This window comes from Ranitomeya variabilis, chromosome 6 (genome assembly GCF_051348905.1).
Source record: "Ranitomeya variabilis isolate aRanVar5 chromosome 6, aRanVar5.hap1, whole genome shotgun sequence".
NCBI classification, from domain to species: Eukaryota; Metazoa; Chordata; class Amphibia; order Anura; family Dendrobatidae; genus Ranitomeya; species Ranitomeya variabilis.
The window spans coordinates 194,623,835-194,644,093 of NC_135237.1; the positions used below are offsets into that span (position 1 = coordinate 194,623,835).

General features: G+C 42.5%; 1 protein-coding gene across 4 annotated transcripts in view; it reads left to right on the forward strand.

Annotated features, from left to right (window-relative positions):
• The window catches only part of GRB10 (growth factor receptor bound protein 10), a 469,634-nt gene extending 449,643 nt beyond the window's left edge, over window positions 1–19,991 (forward strand). For all 4 annotated transcript variants that reach the window (XM_077269359.1, XM_077269360.1, XM_077269356.1 and 1 more), the window contains 7 exons: window positions 1,761–1,859; window positions 7,024–7,095; window positions 7,931–8,047; window positions 17,272–17,338; window positions 17,457–17,544; window positions 18,412–18,505; window positions 19,447–19,991. In XM_077269359.1, coding sequence (XP_077125474.1) covers window positions 1,761–1,859; window positions 7,024–7,095; window positions 7,931–8,047; window positions 17,272–17,338; window positions 17,457–17,544; window positions 18,412–18,505; window positions 19,447–19,593 — 684 coding nt within the window. In that variant the 3' untranslated portion in view covers window positions 19,594–19,991. The remainder of the gene's footprint in view (window positions 1–1,760; window positions 1,860–7,023; window positions 7,096–7,930; window positions 8,048–17,271; window positions 17,339–17,456; window positions 17,545–18,411; window positions 18,506–19,446) is intronic.
• The last annotated feature ends 268 nt before the right edge of the window (window positions 19,992–20,259 follow it).

Here is a 20,259-nt window from a genome sequence, read left to right on the forward strand (position 1 = left end):
TTGTGCCCTGTAGATGGTAAAATTGCCCCCTAGAAAATATTTATGCCCTAGAAGTGTCCACATTTTGCCCCTTTGACAGCAACAATGAGTGCCCCTATAACAATAATGCTTAAGTGCCCACTTAACATTTATTAATGTCCATGGAGTTCCCAAATGTATAACTTTTATACAGAGTATGTCTCCACAGCTCTCCTATACACAGTATGGTGGGCCCACAGCTCCTCTATGCATAGTATGATGTCCCCACTAGTGATGAGCAAATGTGCTCAAATATCGTGTTACTCAAGCATATAGAGATGTTATCTGAAATATCTTGAACGTGTTCGAATAATATGCTCTAGTCTCCGCAGCTGTTAAACAGTTGCAACACATGCGGGGATTGCCTAACGGCGCAAAACATGCTGCTATGGGGGCTTGAACATATTATTTAAGCATGTCCGAAATATTCAATTAACATCTGATCATTCTCTGATAACACGATATCTGTGCACAATCCCTCATCACTTGTACCCACTGCTCCCCAAAACACAGCTTGACCCCAACAGAAGCCCTCAAACTGTATACTGGACCCTGCATTAACCACCAAACAGTTGCATTGCCTCTTAATTAGCTTCAATGCTGTATTTAGGACCTCTTGTCCTTCAAACTGTATAATGGCCCTCATTAGCTTTCAGGCTGTATAATGGCCTCCGCGCTGTATAATGGGCCCCACATTAGCTCCCACACTGTATATTTGCTCCCATATTGTATAATAGCTCCCATACTGTATAATGGTCCCTGCATTAGCTGCGCACTCCGATACAGTTAAGGGTAGCATAGCTGCAGGTGGGCCCCACTGAGCTCGGGGGCGACTGCACCCTCTGACTTTTCACCAGTAGCGTAGCTACAGCAGCCGCAAATTGCAATAAAGATTAAAGAGAAAAAATTTTTTCCAGTTAATGTTAAACAATTTCTTTTTGTTTTTTGTTTTTTTTTTTTAACACCTAGCATTTCAGGAGAGTAGGGTGGTCGCCAATCTAATCACATTGCCAGATATGGTATGAAGACTGGTTGAAACTTGTGTTCCTCTCCACATATAAAATTTCCCTCCATATTTGAGAAAATGTAATCTTTGCTTATGCAGATTTAAGTTGCAAATGTACCAAGGCTGGGCTGACTTCTGACAAGTGCTAGGCTGGGAGTAAAGCATGAGGATCTATGCATTAAACAAGAATTGGCCCGCTGTGTTCATTTTTAGCTTGGCTAGTAGTGATGAGCGAGTGTGCTCGGATAAGGTGTTAACCAATCATGTTCATGTCCTAATTGAGTACTTTTGGCATGCTAGAAAAAAATTGCTCAAGTTGCTGTGGCTGCATGTATTGGGGATGATCGACAGCCACAACACATGCAGGGATTGCCTGATATTAGGCACGCTTAAGATACTCAATTGGGACACAAGCATGCTCGGTTAACACCTTTTCTGAACACGCTCGCTCATCACTACGTTGGCTGCCCTATGCAGGTTAGGAAAGTTAAGTATTTGAAATTTAGAAACCAGTATATTCCTTGATTAGAGTTAAAATTTTAAAGCAAAACCATTACAGCGGAGTGATCTTTGCAGTTTCACATAAAGTAATTGTAATAGTAACCTTTCATAATCAGATCTTCATTACTGAAATGTAATTACGGTAGCTTTGTAAGTAAAGTATGCTTTTGTGGGATAATTGTTGGATATATGTCAGGCTATTAGAAGACGTCTTTCTAACTTTCCTTTTCTGTAGCCCAACAGAGTTCTAACAGATAGTAAAGAGCTGAGATTTCTTTGTGCAGAAGATGAACAAACTCGAACTTGTTGGATGACTGCTTTCAGACTCTTGAAGGTATCTTCCTAGTGTAACTGTATTAAAAAATGAAAGATTCATTTATATTGCACAATTATTGTGAACGAGTGTTCATAGAAGCGCTCGTTCATAATTGTGCAGTCTAAACCGGCTGAAGTGTTGTGCCTGTGTTAAGGTCTGTACAGTCTACAGTAAGAATATTTTTCTTTCAGTTGGCAAAAAGAATTGGTGGGGTGACTTGGTGTAAAAAAATGCATCTCGAATACATGTTTTTAGATCACTTGGGGGAATACAAAAGTGTCAGAATTGCATTTTTCATTAATTTAAATCCAAAATCTTGGATAGTGTTTAAAAAAGAAAAATAATTGCACCGTTGTTTTCTCACTTGAATTGATAAATTCAAGATTTTGTTTTTTCAAAAATTTGAGACCAATACATTTTTATTTTTGCATTGATGGAGCGGAGGGAGAACTTTATTTTTTCCATGAGCCAAGATTTTTAAGCAATTTAAAGTACATATATTTTGATAGCTTTTTTTATTTATTTTTTTTTTATAGGAGTGTTTTTTCTATTTTTTTCCGATTTTTATAGTGTTTGATCAATATTTAAAATTAATGGTATTCTTATGGATGTGGCAAATGTGCCAAATGTTTTTCTTTTCTCTGCGATCACTTAATCACTTGTACCATACAGTATACTATAACACCATAGTATTGCAGTGTATAGGAAAAATCATGGTCTCCTATAGAGCTTGGCCTGTGGCCACTCTTTACAGGAGTACAATGATGGCAGCCATGAGGACTTCGAGCTTCCATGGTAACCCGTCGGTACTTGTGATCAGGTCGCAGAGGGGCGTGGGATGGGACTTGGTGTGTGTATGCACCAGCAATTGCTCCACTTAAATGGCCACTGTCAGAGATTGACGTAATTTAAATAGCGCTCCACTGCAGTTGGACACGATCGGCATGTACAATGTCTGGAGGGTGCACAGCTCCTGAGCATTGCACTTGAGCCCTACTTGGGTCATTTGATTAATGTACTAATGCAAGAAGCGGTTAATTTTTAATATTACACCCTGGGCCTAATGTTAAATCTCCTTGTGGCCCCAAAATCTCTGCTTCCTTTGTTCCAATATGACCGCTTCCTCGCCATTATTGTTGGCATCGTGCTTAAATTGTTATTCAATATTCATACATGGATATTGATGGATTTTGCTTGAGACAAGCGCTTTTGCAATTTACTGTTTAAAATTTGCAGCAGTATTTTAGATATTTTTTTCCTTTGGTTATAGCCATAGCTGAACACTACTACTCTTGAGGAGCCATGGTCAAACTTGAGCAGTTCTTTCAAGCTTATGTCTGAGTTTGTAAGCACTACTTACAAAGATGGGAATAACTTTTTAATGGTGCAAAAAGTCCAGCGCAGCTCATTTGTGTGCCCTCTAAGGCCTCTTTCACACATCAGTTTTTAGTCGTCAGGCACAATCCGGCTAATTGTGAAATAAACGGATCCTTTGCAAATTGTGAAAAACGGATCTGACGTTTTTTGTTTTTTTTTTAAACTGGGAATCAAGTTAAGACTTCCTGCTAGAGAGAGAGAGATCTGTCACTTTGCCTTTTTTTTGCCAGACATAACAAACTTTCCTCTATATGTTTTCTCCGGCCGCCGTAAAACTAATTTTGGATGGATCCGGCAAAAAATGGATGAAACGTCAGGCAATCCGGGGCTGTAGCCTCCCCGCTAACTCTCTTGCACCACTCCAGACTGTCCTCAACTCTACTGCCCGGCTAATCCACCTCTCTCCTCTCTACTCCCCTGCTTCTCCCATCTGCAAATCCCTCCACTGGCTCCCAATTCCACAACGAATCCAGTTCAAACTACTAACACTGATCTACAAAGCCACCCACAACCTGCCCCCTCCCTATATCTCTGAACTAATCTCCCAATATCTTCCCTCACGTAATCTCCGATCCTCCCAAGACCTGCCACTCTCCTCCACACTTCTTCGTTCCTCACACAACCGCCTTCAAGATTTCTCCCAAATATCCCCCATCCTCTGGAATTCCATGCCTCAACACGTCCGATTATCCACCACCCTTGGATCCTTCAGACGGAACCTGAAAACCCATCTCTTCAAGAAAGCCTTCAGCCTGCAATAACCATTCTGCTGCCAGAGCCGCCGCCTCGCCATCGCCAGAGCCGCCGCCTCGCCTCCTACCTTCTGTCTCTTCCCCACTATGCTATAGAACATGTATGACGCTGCGTAGAGTCGCAGCGTCCAGATGTTACAGCATAGTGGAGGGGATTTCATGAAATCTCGTCTCCAGTATGCAGTAAAACATGCAGGCGGGAGACCCGCGTAAACGGACATGTGGCGCGTCTTTCAGAACGCAGCATGTCTGTTTACAATGCGGCGACGCTCTGTCGCTGCGCCGTAAATTTACCATAGACTATCATTAGATGCGGTAAAACCGCATCTAATGATTAGTCACATGCGTAGAAACTGCGTAAATGCAGCTTACTATGCATGTCTGCCGGCTCACCTGTCCCGCCGCCGGAAGTCCCTCGTCCACTGCAGTTCTTGCGATAACTTATCTTATCGCAAGAACTGCCGTGCACGTGACCGGGAGTTATCTCCGGTCACTAGTCTGGTTCTCACAAACAGCTGAACAGCTGATTGTGAGAACGCTGTAGTGTAGGTGATCGCTTGAGAGTTATCTCCAGCGATCATCTACAGGCTCTGCTACATCGGGATGTCAGGCATCCAGGTGTAGCAGAGCTGGGCTCGTCTAGACTGTGTGCACATACACCATACAACATACACCATGCTACATGCAACATACTGTACAAACATACAGAACATGCAACATTCATAACATACATACAATACATATAGACATACAGTACATTAAACATAGAGTACATACTCACCATCACCTTGATCCCCGAAGCCATTGTCACCTGTAACAAATAAACAAACAATATACTCCCTTATCCGCAGATATCCAATTAAAACGAGTGTCCCATGACTATCTCCCGTGGAGAGCAGCCACATTAGCTGATGTGACCGCTCTCCAGGGGCTCCAGGAATACAATGATGGAAGGTATCCTTCCACAATGTATTCCCCATAATGTATTCCTCCGCCCCTGTGAGAAAATAGTCTCTAGTCTCACTTGTGGCACTGCTGCGTGGGAAAATTCCAACACCGCTTTGCCATAAAGTGAGACTCTGAACTAAGGTAACCTCAGTGATACACTGCAGGAGCCATTGTCTCCTGTCAGTGTGTCACTGGAGGGCCTATAGAGCCGTGACATCACCCGATGTCACTGTTCTATAGGGGAGATCGTCGTGGGACATTCGTTATTAATTGGACTACGGCGGAAAGTAAGTATACGGTTGGTTTATTGTTTTTCGTTTTTTTGCAGGCGCTCAACTATGGTAAGTATGGTGAAATTAAGAATAATAACATACTTTTTTCTGGCTGTGTCTTTATTTTTTTTTTTACTTTTACTACAATAGGATTAGTAATGGATAGGCGTCTTATTGACGCCTCTCCATTATTAACCGGGCTTAATGTCACCTTGTATTAGCAAGGTGACATTAACCCCTTATTACCCCTATATCTCACCAGTACAGGGGAGTGGGAAGAGAGGGGGCTAAGTGCCGGAATTGGCGCATCTTACAGATGTGCCATTTCTGGGGCAGCTGTGGGCTGTTATTTGTAGCCGGGGTGGGGGGGGCAATATTCATGGCCCCTCTCTAGGCTATGAATATCAGCCCGCAGCTGTCTGCGTAGCCTTTCTGGCTATAAAATATAGGGGGACCCCACGTAATTTTTTTTTGGGGGGAGGTCCCCCTTTTTTTAAAGCCAGTAAAGGCTACGCAGACAGCTGCGGGCTGATATTCATAGCCTGGGAAGCTCCATGGGTATTAACCCCTTCCCAGGCTACAAACATCAGTCCCCCAGGCGCTGGCTTTCCCTCTGGCGCAGAAAATTGCGCGGGAGCCCACGCCATTTATTTTTTTTCAAATTTTTTTTTTTTTTAAATTAAACATTGCGTTTAAGGCCGGGGTCAATACCCGGCACTGCCGCGGGCACTCGGGACCGGAGCGTTCAGCTGCATAGAAATACATGCAGTCGCACGCTCTGCTCCCGAGTGCCGGTGGCAGTGCCGGGTATTGAAGGGAGAGACTTGTGTGAGTTTCTCGCGATTGTGACCCTGGCCTAACGCAGATTTCGTGTGTCCTTATTTAAGGCCGGGATCACACAGGCGAGAAACTCGGACGAGTCTCGCATCTTAATACCCAACACTGGCGCAGGCACTCGGGAGTGGAGCGTGCAGCTGCATAGAAATACATGCAGCTGCACGCTCCGCACCTGAGTGCCGGCGGCATTTCTGGGTATTAAAATGCGAGACTCGTCCCGAGTTTCTCGCTTGTGTGATCCATCTATCGTATCTATCGAATCTATCAATCATCTGTTTATTATCTATCTATTTATTATCTATCGATATATCTATCGATACAGCTATCTATCGATATATCTATAGATAGATATATCGATGGATGGTTACGATGGATGGATACGATGGATGGATAAGATACATATCTATCGTATCTGTCTATCTATCTAGCTATGTGTGTATATTCTTCAATGGAGTATGTAAATGAAGAGGTTGGACAAGAAATAACATCACAATTCTTTTTTTTTTTTGTATATTTTTATTGAGCTTACAAAAGCACACACAAATCCGCATGAAAAAAAACACATGAAAAACGTGTCAAACGCAGGTGACCTACCAGTGACCTCAGGTGCAGATTTGGTGTAGATTTTACAAGCGTCAAATACTGATGCAATCCTGAACGTGGGCACATACCCTAAGGTTTCCATATGGGTGCACTAAAGGGCTGACTTTTTCTAACGAACTGAACCAGGCACCCAGCATGGCAGTTACTGCATTAACAGTGAAGTTTCCAGAATTAAAGTACTTTTGTAAGTTGTATAATATACATTTGGATAAAGTCCTTTTTGTGTTGCTTGGCAACCCCTTTAATAAAGAGCATAATTCACCATAGAAGTGGTTTGTAATTATATGAAGTGATGTAAATGCATTGTTCATTTTGGTTTTCTTGTTTACATTGTATAAAACATGTTTTTTTAAATGGTTTAGCAATGTTAATGTTTTTCATTTTCCATTGCAGTACGGCATGCTGCTTTATCAGAACTATAGAATTCCTCTACAGAAGACTTTGCACACAAACTTCTCTGCACCAGTAGGTCTCTAGTACTCGTTACATTTTATAGTGAAACGAATGCCATCTCATTCTGAGATCTCTATTATTGCCAAAACACCTAGCAATTCTTCAGAATCAAACTCCAATCATCGTAGGGTTCTGTGGTGGTCTTGGGTCTGTTACCTTGAATCATGTAGAGGCTTCTTGCAGCCTTGATACATAGATTATTGCATTATATTACAGCTATTTACCTATGTGGGGTGTTTGGTTTTCTGCTGACTAACGGCCCACAATAAGATGCATGTAATAATAACAAAGTGGACTGGAATGCTAAAGAAAGTAAATTTTTCTGCAGATGTATATAAAACGAGTGAACAAAGCCAAAGATGAATGGTAGTTTCTAAATCTCATTCATGCTTTACATACAAATCCATTTAGGGCATGCAGTGGATTTTTCAATATCCACGTTGTTCCAAATTTGATATCCACTTTTTATATTATTGTATTATAGAGATCTGTATCCAGATGCCTTAATCATTGCCTTTTAAATTGAGGCAAGTAAAGAAAAATACGTTCTGCTTTCTCATTATTTGCTATTTCCTATAGGCATCTGTCAGTTGGTTGAGGGGTAGCCTAGTTGTCACTTCTGTACAGTGCATGTGCTTTGGGGTTTACAAAGTATTTTGCTTACAGATATATGTATGACACAGGTACTATTAGGAATTTTCTGCTGCATGTAAATATGGCCTGAGTTGCTGAGCTAGTTGGCAACATTTAAAGTAGGTAGTGGTTTTATTGGTTTGGCGGATTTTATATGATGCAGAAATCAAGACTGACTTTAGAAATTTAAATACAAATCATAATCTTGTTTCAGAGAAGTGTGTCTGAAAATTGCTTGGTTGCAATGGATTTCTCTGGACAGACGGGAAGAGTTATTGAAAATCCATTGGAAGCACAAAGTGCCGCTGTGGAAGAAGGTCACGCATGGAGGGTAAAAAAAAAGTTGAACCCCTTTTTCAAAATGGTGACATTGTTCTATAATGCAGATCAGTTGGATTGTCCCAAAATGTGCTACCTGTCAAGCCTCGCTGTAGTAAAATAGAAATTCTGTTTTATGTGACATTCAGCTCAGAAGCAAGTTAAACTAAAGGTATGAGCCATGATGTTGCTGTCCTACTGGTTTAATAAATACTCATGTGAAGAATCTGCAGCCTGGTTTTTGTTAAATCCTCATTAGGAGTTTCGGATTCCTAAACTCTTTGTGCATCTGGGAAGGACTATAGGTAGGGTCTTATGCACTGTCACAGCCACTCTTCTGCCTCTGATGTATTTATCATCTTCCTCATTTAAATTTCATGTTGGCGCAGTCCTAGCTGTGTGCGGCGCTTGCTCAGACTGATCTGGTGGCAGGCTTCATGAAATGGCACTAGTGGACCAAATCTACACATGCTCTGCCACTGGTACAATTTTACTGAAGCCCGCCACCAGATCAAAAATCAAACTGCAGATTTCTCTAGTCACCTTCCACGACAGCATAGGAGATTGTCTCCAAGCCCTAATGGGGGACAGGAAGCACAAAGAGGTTAAAAGCCCCTCCCTCCGCCTACTTGCCAGTGTCGTTCCTTTCCCCCATGGGGCATGGAGAGGTTTTGGGTATGCTGCGTGGCCGGCGACTGCAGTTACATGTTCTAATGTAGCCGGGCAGTGGTGGTCGTGGGCTTTGCCTTTTCCTCTTCCTTGCTGATCCCATTTCCCCTTGCTGTTGGATTCCAGGACCCCCCTGGCCCACCTGCGCTCCCGTGAGGGTAAAGCGGGCCAGGGATCCCCATGCCGGAGACCTCCCTGAGCTCTCCGGTCTTCCTCCTCCCACGCGTGCTGTTCGGTGACCTGGAAGTGATGTTATCTGAGGGCGCATGTCACTTCTAGGTCTTGTGTTCCCCAGTGGAATGCATGAACTTCCGGTTTCGGCTGCAGCGGCCCCTGGACCTTTGAATGGCGTGCAGAGCATGTGGAAGTTAGCAGAAGCCTGCTCAGGACCCAGGGAGGAGGAGGGGAATGGCTGTCAGCGCTGAGGGCAGGGCTTATTTTTATATAAGCCTGCCAGAATACACCCTCGGGTAAGGCTTATCCCCTATAATATGGGCTTCTAGCCCTGCTTCTGCAGAGCCCAGTGCTGCCCCAGTAAGGAAATGGGGGGTCCTAGTCCGGGTCTTATATAGTGGGTTCCTTTTAGTGATACTTCTCTCCCCTCTCTTCCTAGGGAGACAACTGCCCACAAAAACCTGGCCAGAAAAGTCCTTAAATGTGCCCTTTTCTCTAAGAAACTTCCATCCTGATGGGAAAAGAAGTTCTAAAAAGCAAGAACCTTCGGCACTCAATATGAACAATTTATTGTTCAGTGTTCAAAATGAAAAAAGAGGCAAAAACCTCCACCAAATACAAAATAAAACCAAAGACAAGAGTGTTGGTATGCACATATATACTTCAGCTGTGACGTTTCGGCAACATAATGCCTTTTTCAAGCCAAATCTGTTTAGGACATTTTATGGTGTAGAACTAACCATGGCCTTAATGCCTGTAGTTGGTGTGTGCCCCGCTGCGGCTGTAAAGGACGGGAAGGCATTTGCAGGAAAAGTTATGTCATGAGTGTACGGACAAGGTGGTTAGGGCTTTAACATCCCTCACTCCTGGACGAAATCCATACCCTTATAAAATAGGAGGTCCAATCCTCCTTTGCTACCTTTACCCCTCCCCATCCTTCTCCGGGACCATCCGTCCCTAAAAAGCGGAAACTGCAGGTTGAGTATTCTGACTCACTCTGAGGACTCTTACAGTTCGGCCTCTGGGAAATGGGAAGGACCGTCGCATAGGCTATCTGAAGCCAGGAAAAATATATATATATTTTTTTTTTATAGAGTACATGGAAGATTTAATAAGTGCGGTTCGTAACTCTATGGGTCTTTAAGAGGAACAGGTTCCCCAAACAATCCAGGATGAGATGTTTGGAGGATTGAAAGCAGAGAGGCAAATAGGGTTCCAGGTCCACGAGAACATCTGACCACCCCTTCAGAGCTAAAGCATAGATTCCCTCTAGAAGGTGAATCTGTCAGCTGGGATGTTCCTAAAGTAGATGTTCAGGCTGCGAGAGTAGCTAAGAAAACTGCTCTCCCCTTCGAGGACTCCTCTCAACTAAAAGACCCTATGGATAGAAAGGTGGAGAGCCTGCTGAAAAAAAAAATCCTGGGAGACCTCCACTTCACTCAAAACTAATATAGCTTCCACATGTGTTGCTAGATCTCTTTAAATGGATGGATCTATTGGAGAGTCATGTATCCAGAGGGACCTCGAGAGGGGAACTTACGTCAAAAATTAAGCTGTGCTTCGGGCCTGCCCTTGATGACATACTGGAAAAGGCCACAGATAAAAAGACCCTTCCAGAACAGAAACCTGCTAAAAAGGTGTATTGTTTTGTTTTTTTCTCTCACTCTCTCTGCCTCAGACCTCTCAAGCCAGGTGTAAAGGGAAGACTGGAAGGTGCTATGCTAAGGGGAAAGGTAGGGACATACTTGTCCCCCAGCAGCAGTATCCGGAAAAACAATGACTCCGACCCGGTGGGATGGGAGGCTCTCAGGGTTCTTTCATCAGTGGCTGGCGATTTCCGATTGCCAGTGGGTCTTCAATATTATCAAAGAGGGCCTCCTTATAGAACTCGAGTCCTCCCCTCCTCGGGGTTTGAGAGTCACCTCCCTATCGTCCAAGGGAGCTCAAGACCTCTTGATATCGGGTCTCCAGAAATTGCTGAGTTCAAATGTAATTTCCTCCGTGCCAACAAAGGAGTGGGGAAGAGGTCACTACTCCTGCCTCTTCATAGTAAAGATACCTTCAGGGGATGCACGCATCATTATAAATCTGAAGGGTCTCAACCGGCATGTGCGGTACAGAAGATTCAAGATGGAGTCAGTGAAGTCAGCAATTCCACTGATAGGTCCCCATTTTGTTATGGCCACCATCGACTTGAAGGCTTCTTACTTTCAGGTACCCATTCATCCTCGCCACAGGAGATACTTAAGGTTTGCAGTTCTACAAAATAAGCAGGTGAAGCACTACCAGTATAGTGTTCTCCTCTTCGGCATCTCCTCAGCACCGAGGGTATTCTCAAGAACTATGTCAGAGACTGTAACCTACATCTGGGGGCAGGGCATCTGTATTGTACCGTATTTAGACGACCTGCTAATCATAGCTCAGTCTGCTCAAAAACACAGAGTTCAAGTACGGAAATCACTGGACATCCCACAGTCCCTAGGATGGATCCTAAATTTAGAAAAATCGGAGCTCCAACCTTTCACATCAAGAAGGTTTTTGGGAGTGATTCTAGCCTCAGAAAAGCAGACATCCTTCCTCCCAGAAGATCATTGTCTAAATCTGATAACCAAAATATGAGTTCAGGGACCAAAGGTCTCCTACCCTCTGAGCAGCAATGTCTGTCCTGGGCTCCATGACTGCCTATATCCAGTCAGTACCCTGGGCTCAAGCCCAATTAAGGACCTTGCAAGCCCATATTCTCAGAAGCTGGAATGGAGTCCCCAGCTCTCTAAAAAGGAAGGTTCACAGTCTGGGCAGAGTAAAAGCATCCATGGCTTGGTGGTTGAACCCCAGAAAGGGCGTAGCTTGGTCTGTCGCCCCTAATTACAGTAACAAATGATGCCAGCAAGAGGAGTGGGGAGGTGTAGTGCTACATACCCCCTTTCAGGGGCACTGGATCATCCAATTTCAGGGAATTGAAGGCTGTGAAGACCCTTCTTGCAGTCAGGAAACATGATCATCGGTCATCATGTCAAAGTATATTCGGACAATGTCACCACTGTAGCTCACCTCAAACATCAGGAGAGCACAAAATTCGACAGTTTAAAGAATATATCAAACCGACTATTTTGCTGGGCCGAAAGGTATCTCCTCTCTGACAGCTGTCCATCTGAAGGGATTCTCCAATCTTCAGGCAGACTTCCTGAGTTGACAGGACATACAACCAGGAGAATGGAGTTTGAATCGGGAAATCTTCCGTATGCTAGTAGCAAGATTGGGTCTACCAGAGATTGATCTGTTCACCTCAGGTCAGTATTCACAGCTCGAGAATTTCTTCTCTCTGGACCCCAGGAACAGATCCAAAGGGATAGACTCCTTCGCTCAGCAGTCGAATTTTCATCTGGTTTATGCATCGCGTCCTCCCCCGCCCCCCCCCCAAATCCCAATGCTAGCAAAAACTACTCAAAAAATCCGAGAAGATTAGGTCCCAACCATCCTGGTGGCTCCAATGTGGCCCAAAGTAAGCTGGTTCAACTTGGTGATCGATCTTCAGAAGGACGTCCAATCCACTTACCTCTAGATGCAGATCTTCTCTCTCAGGGACCTTTGTTTCACCCAGATGTCAAGAAGTTTAAGTTGGCTGCTTGGCTACTGAAGCCCAGGTCTTGCGTGTGCAGGGGCTATCTGACAAAGTAATTGCCACCTTACAGGCGTCCAGAAAGCCAGTCACCAGTGCAATATATAACAAAGTATGGAAGAAACTCTCTTCCTGGTGCGCACCTAACGCGCCAGACCCCCTTGACTCTAACATTTCATAAATTCTGGACTTCTTACAGAGGGGGTTAGAGCTAGGCCTTAAAGGGCACCTGTCACCTCGTTTGTTCGGTATGAGATAAAAATACTGTTAAATAGGGCCTGAGCTGAGCATTACAATAGTGTAGTTTGTGGACCCCGATTCCCCACCTATGCTGCCGAAATACGTTACCAAAGTAGTCGTTTTCGCCTGTCAATCAGGCTGGTCTGGTCAAAAGGGCGTGTTGTCTTCCCCCAGATTTTGCGTAGTTTTCCGTTGGTGGCGTGGTGTGCGCATGCCCAAGGTCCCGAATCCTCTGCCAGGGGATTTAAAAGAGCGCGCTGTTCGTTATTTCATTGGTGATCGTGGGCGCGGCCATCTTCCTTTGGCCGCGCGTGCGCAGAAGCGGCGCTCTGCTGGCCGCGGCGCTCTGCTGGCTGCGGCGCTCTGCTGGCCGCGGCGCTCTGCTGGCCGCGGCTTCAGGAAAATGGCCGCCACGATATCCATCTGCGCACGCGCGGCATCCCGCGGCCATTTTCCTGAAGCCGCGGCCAGCAGAGCGCCGCTTCTGCGCACGCGTGGCCAAAGGAAGATGGCCGCGCCCACCGATCACCAATGAAATAACGAACAGCGCGCTCTTTTAAATCCCCTGGCAGAGGATTCGGGACCTTGGGCATGCGCACACCACTACGCCACCAACGGAAAACTACGCAAAATCTGGGGGAAGACAACACGCCCTTTTGACCAGACCAGCCTGATTGACAGGCGAAAACGACTACTTTGGTAACGTATTTCGGCAGCATAGGTGGGGAATCGGGGTACACAAACTACACTATTGTAATGCACAGCTCAGGCCCTATTTAACAGTATTTTTATCTCATACCGAAAAAACGGGGTAACAGGTTCCCTTTAAGCCTAGTACCTTTAAAAGTTCAAATCTCTGCCCTAAGTTCATTGTTCGACCAGAACCTAGCAAACCACCATTGGATTAAAAGATTTATGGTGTCGGCCCTTAGACGGTTTCCTAGGAAACAGCCTGTCATCCCCTCATGGGATCTAAATGTAGTCCTCCGGGGTCTTACACAACCACCATTCGAACCTTTATCCTTCTGCACCACTCAACTTCTATCTTTTAAAGCCGCTTTTCTACAACCCCTGGCAAAAATTATGTAATCACCGGCCTTGGAGGATATTCATTCAGTTTAATTTTGTAGAAAAAAAGCAGATCACAGACATGAGACAAAACTAAAGTCTTTTCAAATGCCAACTTTCTGGCTTTAAAAAACACTAAAAGAAATCAAGAATAAAAAGTGGTGGTCAGTAATGATTACTTTCTGTAACCAAACATAGGGGAAAGATTATGGAGTCACTCAATTATGAGGGAAAAAATTATGGAATCACTTTAACACCTGCATCAAATTAGATCTGATCGTTAGTCTGCATCTAAAAAGGAATGATCACACCTTGGAGAGCTATTGCACCAAGTGGACTGACATGAATCATGGCTCCAATACAGGAGATGTCAATTGAAACAAAGGAGAGGATTATTAAACACTTAAGAGGGTAAAACATCATGCTGCATCATTTTGCAAAAGATGTTGGTTGTTCAGTCAGCTGTCTAAAATCTGGATCTAATACAAACATGGGAAGGTTGTTAAAGGCAAACATACTGGTAGACCAAGGAAGACATCAAAGCTTCAAGACCGGAAACTTAAAGCAATATGTCTCCAAAACCGAAAATGCACAACAAAACATGAGGAACGAACGGGTGGAAACTGGAGTCAACGTCTGATGACCGAATTGTAAGAAACCGCCTAAAGGAAATGGGATTTAAATACAGAAAAGCTAAACGAAAGCCATCATTAACACCTAAACAGAAAAAAACTGTTTTGGACACTCTTCTTATCCCATCAATTGAAAAGATGTTTGGGGATGATGAAATCATTTTTCAGGATGATAATGCATCCTGCCGTAGAGCAAAAACTGTGTAAACATTCCTTGAAAAAAGACACATAAGGTGAATGTAATGGCCTGTAAATAGTCCTGATCTCAATCCAATTGAAAATCTTTGGTGGAAGTTGAAGATAATGGTCCATGACAAGGCTCCAACCTGCAAAGCTGATCTGGCAACAGCAATCAGAGAAAGTTGGAGCCAGATTAATGAAGAGTTCTGTTTGACACTCATTAAGTCCATGCCTAAGACTGCAAGCCAGAGGTGGTGCAACAAAATACTAGTGATGTATTGGAGTGTCTTTTTTTTGTTTTTGTTTGTTTTTCATGATTCGATAATTTTTTTTCTCTGAGAATTGAGCGACTCCATAATTTTTTACCCTATGCTTGGGTTAAAAAAAGTAACCATTACTGACTACCACAATTTTTGTTCTTGATTTCTTTTAGTGTTTCTTAAAGCCAGAAAGTTTCCACTTGAAATGACTTTAGTTTTGTGCCATGTCTGTGATCTGCTTTTTTTCTACAAAATTAAACAACTGAATGAACATCCTCCAAGGCTGGTGATTACATAATTTTTGCCAGGGGTTGTAGTAGCTATTACCACGGCAAGGCGCATAGGGGAACTACAGGCTCTATTCGTAAGAGAACCCTATCTAATAATCAAAGATGATTGCTTAGTTCTCCACCTTGCTCCATCCTTTCTGCCCAAGGTTGTGTCTGACTTCCACCGTTCTCAGGACATTGTGCTTCCCTCCTTTTGTCAAAATACGAAAAATACAAGGGAGGAAGAATTCCGTACACTGGATGTTCGACGTACAATTTTATACTACCTGGAACAACACAAATCATGGAGAATTGATCCAAATCTATTTATTCATCATCAGGTAAAAAAAAAGGAAAATAACAGGCAATAATCTACACACCATCTGCATCCGGCAAATGGAATTGTGTGGGACACACCAATGCTGAAAAGCGAACAACCACTACAAAATAGTGCAAAAAAGTCCAAAAGATGATATTAAATAACTTTATTAGGTATTAATATACAGACAAAAGGTATTTGGACAATAGCGGGTTAGAAATTGCTGACAAAATGCATGGAGCGCATGGAGTCCGACAAACATCCCCACAACATCCACTGGATACCCAGACACTGGATAGAGTCACCAATAATCATATCCCTACATGTTCCATACTAGTAACAATGTATTATACTGTATATTAAATCAGGAACACACAAGTAGAAATTATGTATATATCTATTTGTGCACACCAATGTCCGGAAACAGTAGCCCAGATGGATAACATACCAGTGATGTAGTACAGGGACGTGTCAGCTCCAACCCACCCCAGAATAGGGGAAGGAAGGTGGCGAAGAGTACCATCGCAAACTGGATCAAGAGGGCCATCTCTGAATTATATTTAGCCCAAAACATGACTCCCCCAAGTGGCGTCAGGGCTCATTCAACAAGATTGACCTCAACCTCTTGAGCTGAGAGCTGGTGCTTCTACTGAGCAGATTTGCAGAGCCGCTATGTGGTCCTCAATTCATACTTTTACCAAACACTACTAATTTTACTTACTGTCCAATAGGGATTTAGCCTTTGGCCGGAAAGTTCTCCAGGCTATTGTCCCTCCCTAGTGCAGAATCAGTTGGTATTCCTCCTATGCTGTCATGGAAGGTGACTAGAGAAAATAGAATTAGACTTACCGGTAATTCGGTTTCTGGGAACCTTCCATGATGGCACTATTTCCCTACCTATGTTCCTTGGATTATTCTGGGGAGCTTAAAGTTAACTGGTGCTATGGTATCTGTTATAAGTCACTGGCAAGTAGGCAGAGGGAGAGGCTTTTAACCTCTTCCTGCCAGCCATTAGGGCGTGGAGACAACCTCCTGTGCTGTCATGGAAGGTTCCTAGAAACCGAATTACCTGTAAGTCTAATTCTATTTTCTTCACTGAAGGAATCTATTAAATCAGTATAACAATGCCATTATGTCCATACCTTTTAGTTTATCATGAATAATCCTGTTAACAGGTTTTCTTTAAGAAATGGCACTGGAATCTGAGGGTTAAGGGGTTATTCCCAAAATGGCATGTTCCCTATTCATCGTACCGGCAATATAACTTTCTGATTGCTGGGGTCCGAACTCTGGAGATTGCACAGTGATCCTAAGAACAGGGCCCAACTTTACCTTCTCCAGCTGTCACACAAAGAATATAGATGAGGCAAACTACATTACTTAGATATTTCTGGCACGTAGTGATGAACGAGTATACTTGTTGCTCTTGTTTTCCTGAGCACACTTGGGTAGTCTGAGTATTTGAGACTGCTTGGTGATTTCGTTTTTGTTGATTCAGTTGCATGATTTATGGCTGCTAGCCATCCTGAGTACATGTGGGGGTTGCCTGGTTGCTAGGGAATCCCCACATGTAATCAAGCTGTCTAGTAGCCACAAATCATGCAGCTGCAGCAAGGAAAACTAAATCTCCTAGCAGTCACAAATACTCAGACCACCCGAGCGTGCTCTGGAAAACCCGAGCAACGAGTATACTCGCTCATCACTACTGGCAGGCCCACAAGCTATGGAATTCATATCCTATGGCTAGGGGATAACTTTTAGGAACCCTTAAACATGGAAAAATGTGTATTTTTTTTTCCCCCTCCAGAAGCGAAGTTCACGTATGAATGTTTTGGGAAACCAAAGTCCTCTTCATCCATCCACTCTCAGTACAGGTAAAAAAAAAAATGAAAAAAATATTGCTCCCTACTTGGGTGTTTTTCTGCTTGTGAGCAGGAAAGTGTAATCCGGTCATATAAAGGGTTAAAATTGTAGCTTTTTCTGTTTTAATAGTAATCCATAGAACACAACCTTGGTTCCATGGTAGGATACCTAGAGAAGAATCCCAAACAATCATTAAGCAACAAGGGCTTGTGGATGGGTAAGAAAAAGTACCCGTATTACATTGCAGTCAGTTTTCTTTTTTCCTCTTAATACCCTGGTCAAGAAACTCGCAATGGAAATGTTAGAATGGAAAGTGAGTGCATACTAATTCATGCATGCACACTGCAGTGTTTAATATCCTTCTGTGTTCTGCCGCTGCTGCAGCTTCCATCACCATTTGTGAATGTATTCATATACTTGTTTGTCATACCATATTTGGTAATTACACTAAGACATTTTCTGTCATTCCATTTGACCATTTCACATATGGGTTATTTGGTTGCATTGCAGAGTTCAGAGGATGTCGCCTTGATAAATCATAAATGTTGAGTTTGTCTAATCTCACGCAAACTAAGGAACATAGAAGTTGGGTCAAGTTGTTTTGGTTGAAGCCCCAGTTTTAATTGATCACCTGCTCTGCCAGTAGATGAGGGTTTTTTTGTTTGTTTTTTCATAGTGTCATGTATCTTACTGGAGATGGATATAATTTCCTTATGTGGAATTATTACAGGAAAATGATAAACCTTACTTTGGTAGAAGATAAGTGACCACGTACTATCTGTACTACCAAAAAAGTGCATAAATTCTGATTTTCAAGGGCAGGAGTAGATTACATCAGACATGTTGTAGACCTCGGCAGCATCCAAGCATCTGTCTGTGACCAAATCACTTACTAAACCTAGATCAGGGTCCGGTCTGTGCCCTAAGGAGTCGGGAATATTGTTTCTGCGATGTGTGTAATTGTAAACTGATTTTTTTTATATTTTTCTCAGATTTGATCATTATTTTGTAAAGTTTAAGATCATATTTATGCCAGTGATTTGTTTGAATGAACTTTTATATGTAACCTTTTTTACTTTTTCAGACTTTTTCTTCTTCGAGACAGTCAGAGTAATCCAAAAGCTTTTGTACTTACACTGTGTCATCACCAGAAGATTAAGCATTTCCAGATTTTACCTGTGAGTATTTAAAGTATAGGTTTTTATGTATTTTATTGTCAGTTGTGATTTAATGTTTATATCTTAAAATTCTTAATTACATTTTTTCTGTAATAAAATATAACATGCTATTCTATTATTTTTTACTTAATTGTATATAATATAAAGTAATATAAATAAGGTATTATAATGAATTACTATAAATACTAAAGAGTTTTCCATTTAATGTAATGGCATGGTTTAGCCTGTTAGAATTACAGCATGTCAACAATGAACACTTGATATTCTGGTTGGAAATGTAGGATACATTGCCAAATCAAGATCTGTGTAATTCTGTTATTGAACAAATACTCAGCTGAAAAGTTACTACTGGGCGCTATTTTCCACTTGTGATTTCTTTCAAATTGGATATTCACATACTAATTTGTGTGCCATGATGTTCATGCCCACACTTGTTTTGTGTCTTCATGTGTCAGTAAGCATGGATGAGAATCCTCAAGCTTTTTATCATGAAAAAGTAATACAAAGATTTCTGTGCTAAATGCAGCTTTTTAAATGCGGTAAATACCGGTAAATTTGCCATGCTGAAAACCTGCGTGTTTTACAATGTTTCTGAAGTGTTGATCTATCTTAATCTTTACAAGCCAATTGAACAAAGGGTGCATTAAAAAAACATTACATTTCCATTCAAAAGTGATCTGTCCGTTTTTTTTTGTTAAAGTAGCATTCATTGTATAAAAAGAGAAAATTAATCCATTATTGTATTTAAAGTGTTTGCACTAGGATATGCAACATTATGTTCGGGTTGGGTTGACATCTGGGACCCCAAGAACCGGAGAATGAAACCGCTGCAGTGCTCATTTTAGCATCTTTATAAGAAGTGATTAATCTGTTTCATTACTGCTGTTATACACATTACTATAGACTGTTAAAAGCCTTTTTTTGTTCTTTTTAACTTTTAGTGTGAAGACGACGGGCAGATGTTCTTTAGCCTAGATGATGGCAATACCAAATTTACCGATTTAATTCAACTTGTTGAGTTTTATCAGCTAAACAAAGGAGTTCTGCCATGCAAACTTAAATACCACTGCATCAGAGTGGCCTTATGACCTCTGACAAGACTAAGCAAATTGGAACATTGACTATGGGCTGGGCCTCGGTCCTATTTGGGGAGGGGATTTGGACTTGTTTTTAAACATGCACCTTGTGACTCTGGATCTATCCAGCCGGTGCCAACTTATCACAAGTGGCTGGTTTCTTGTAAATTCAGCTTTGTTCCTGTGATATGTCGTCTCAGAAGAAAGGCAAAATATCTGACGTCTTTGAAGATTGGGCTGCTCACATGTAACAAGCCTTGAACAACAATCTTGGGGTTGGATGGGTATGGGAGATAGTTTTAGCAAATGGGAGGGTGGGAATGAGGACTTTTTGCCCTGGAATAATCTTGACAATTAAGACTCATCTGTTTACTTATTTTATTTTTTTTTAATTAAAATACATTTTTGCACTCATTCGTATTTTTAAATGGATTACAGCCTTTTGAAAAGAGCTGGTTTGGCATTTTCAATTAAGCAGCAGTTGCTGTAACATGTAAAATGCTTCAACCTAACATGGATTTACTGGGAAGAAATGACCATCCATATTCTTGCAGGGCTTCACTCCTGCCACCTGCATGCATCTTTTGAAGAACTCCTCTGCAGACTGGAGAAGACTTGTTTCCCATTGCTCACACACCAATATAATGGCTGGTTTCTGTATGTCCTAATAAGCTTGAG